Source organism: Danio rerio, chromosome 3 (genome assembly GCF_049306965.1).
Source record: "Danio rerio strain Tuebingen ecotype United States chromosome 3, GRCz12tu, whole genome shotgun sequence".
NCBI lineage: Eukaryota > Metazoa > Chordata > Actinopteri > Cypriniformes > Danionidae > Danio > Danio rerio.
Genome location: NC_133178.1, coordinates 3,597,501 through 3,600,000, shown reverse-complemented (window position 1 = coordinate 3,600,000; position 2,500 = coordinate 3,597,501). Strand labels below are relative to the sequence as shown.

Genomic DNA, 2,500 nt, shown 5'->3' with positions numbered 1-2,500 from the left:
AAACACCACAGTGGCAAATCCCAACACACTAAACTACATTTCTCTGAATGATGTCTGCTCCAGTTTATCAGGAAGTGATGACTTTGTTCACTTTAGCTGATAAGACAGAAACACAGCTAGTGAAATGGTTGATTCATCATTTTACATACTTTTATTTTGTTCACTTCCAGGAGGAGCTCAATAAAGCTCTGACATCTTTACAGGAGAAACTAAAACACAGCAAAAAGCTGAAGGGAGAGTTTAAGAGAACAGTTCAGCACATCACGGTGAGCAAACACAATCAGGAGTCGTTTCTGTTACAGCTGTAGCAGCAAGTTTTGATTTAGATGACTGAAGTGTCTGTGGTTTTCTTTCAGGCTCAAGCCGATGACACCGAGCGTCAGATTAAACATCAGTTTGAGAAGCTTCATCAGTTTCTCCGAGATGAAGAAGAAGCTACAATCACTGCACTGAGGGAGGAAGAGGAGCAGAAGAAGCAGATGATGAAGGAGAAGCTGGAGGAGATCAACACACACATCTCAGCTCTTTCACACACGATCAGAGACACGGAGGAGATGCTGAAAGCCAATGACGTCTGCTTTCTGAAGGAGTTTGCAGGGTCAATGGAAAGGTGAGTGATCTGCTGGTGTCTCTGCTCTCTCTGCTTCTGAAGCCAAAGCCACTGCAGTTCTGACTCCTGAATGTTCTTCCAGAGTCCGGATCTCACAGCCGGATCCACAGACGCCTTCTGGAGCTTTGATTCACGTGTCTCAGTACTTGGGGAACCTGCAGTACAGAGTCTGGAGGAAGATGCAGGACATCGTCCACTACAGTAAGAGTCCACACTACAGCCATACACTCTGTCATTCACACACACACACTCATACCTACAGCCAATTTTATCCAATTCACCTATAGCACATATCTCTGCACAATGGGGAAAACTGGAGCACCTGGAGGATTAGCCCGCAAACCCAGGGAGAACATGCAAACTCAGAAATGCCTCCTGGTCCAGCCGTCACTTGAGCGCTTCAAAGCCGTGTTGATCAGCTCATGGATGTGGCTTTAAAATGCCCCATCATCGCTGTAACTATTTTTGCATTTGGTGAACTTCAGTGAAGTGTGATAAACCCAGGGCTGGAAATTAACTTTCTTACTTGGTAGCTCCGATGCTCCCAACCTGAAATATTTAAGAGCACCAGAAAAAATTTAGGAGCACCCACTAAAAATGAATGATATATTTGACAAGTTGTATATTAAGGGATTTATTGTGTTTGAAAACAACATCAATTGGGACTAACAAAACCCAGAAACAACTAACTAATGCAGTGATGACTTAATATTTGTGCAATAATTCCAAAATGAGTGTTGAATAATTATAAAATATTAATGATGACGATGATGATGACAATAATACTAATAATGAATTATATTTCTCATCATCATGCTGCCTTGAATGTGCTTTAATGCAAGTTATCTGCTATATAAAGTCCTGCTGTTACTTTATGAAAAATAAATGTATGGTTTGCGTCAAACACAAATGAAGCATTGTAGTAAGAAATATTTATTTTGTACTATTGTTTTTATATGCATGTCAATTTAATAAATAATATTTCTGCTACAAAACAAACAAAATAATATAATGAATCATTCAATTCAATGCTGAAAGCTGCAAAGCAGTCATCAGTAATTAAATAGAAAAATAATATACACCTCAAGAAAGAACGGACAAAAAGAGGAAGAAAAGTCTCGCTTTTAAAAGTTTTGGTTTCGGTTCTTGTCGTTTTAATGCTTAGCCTCGTTACGCGCTGAATTACATTTTTCTGTGTTTGTGGAAAAGCATGCGAGTCAGCCGGCCCAATATGAGGGGGCAGAGCAGGATTCTCTCGATGACCACCGGCGCAATACTGTTCTTTGTTATAGCCCACATCAGTTTAAACTCAGTAAAGGCGAGCTTCTTTGGCGATGGTGTTTTAGCGGACATTTGTGCTGTTGCAGCCTGCTCACGAGGAAATGTATGAAAATGATACGAATTGCCGTGAGATTGTGTTGGCTGAACACGCAGTGCATGCAACACATCGAGATTCAGTGTACTTTTCACAGCCGTTTGCATTCCCTGCGGTCACAAAAGCTCCCTCCCTGTCATCTGACAGCGGAAATCTTGAGTGATTGACAGCTAATATGAACCAATATAGCGGCAGGGAAGACCGATTTTACCATGTTTTTAAAAAAAGAAAAAAAACAGGTCGCACTACAACCATGGAGTCGCACGAATGCTCCCAATATATATAATGAGGTCGCATAGCTTAAATTTCGGGCGCATATGCGACCAAAATGGTCGCAGTTTCGAGCCCTGTAAACCGATGACATTCACAGCCAATCGCAGTCATTTCTGTTGAGCTTGTGAACACAATGACCAATCAACCGTGTTAAGAAATGTAATGTGTATTATGTCTGCTATCTTAATGAGCACTAGAAAGCTGGTCAAAACCCAGCTCAAGTTGCGTATTGTTCACTGTTA

The 2,500-nt window shown here is 41.0% G+C and overlaps 1 protein-coding gene across 3 annotated transcripts in view; it reads left to right on the top strand.

Moving 5' to 3' along the window:
* Positions 1–2,500, top strand: part of si:ch73-106l15.3 — a 13,959-nt gene that overhangs the window by 6,578 nt on the left and 4,881 nt on the right. The window contains exons 2-4 of one of the 3 annotated variants that reach the window (XM_005163703.6): positions 171–266; positions 357–610; positions 693–811. In XM_005163703.6, the coding sequence (XP_005163760.2) occupies positions 171–266; positions 357–610; positions 693–811 (469 nt within the window). Of the gene's footprint in view, positions 1–108; positions 267–356; positions 611–692; positions 812–2,500 lie in introns of all 3 variants that reach the window. The other 2 variants (XM_073943888.1, XM_073943887.1) reach the window with 2 other exon arrangements.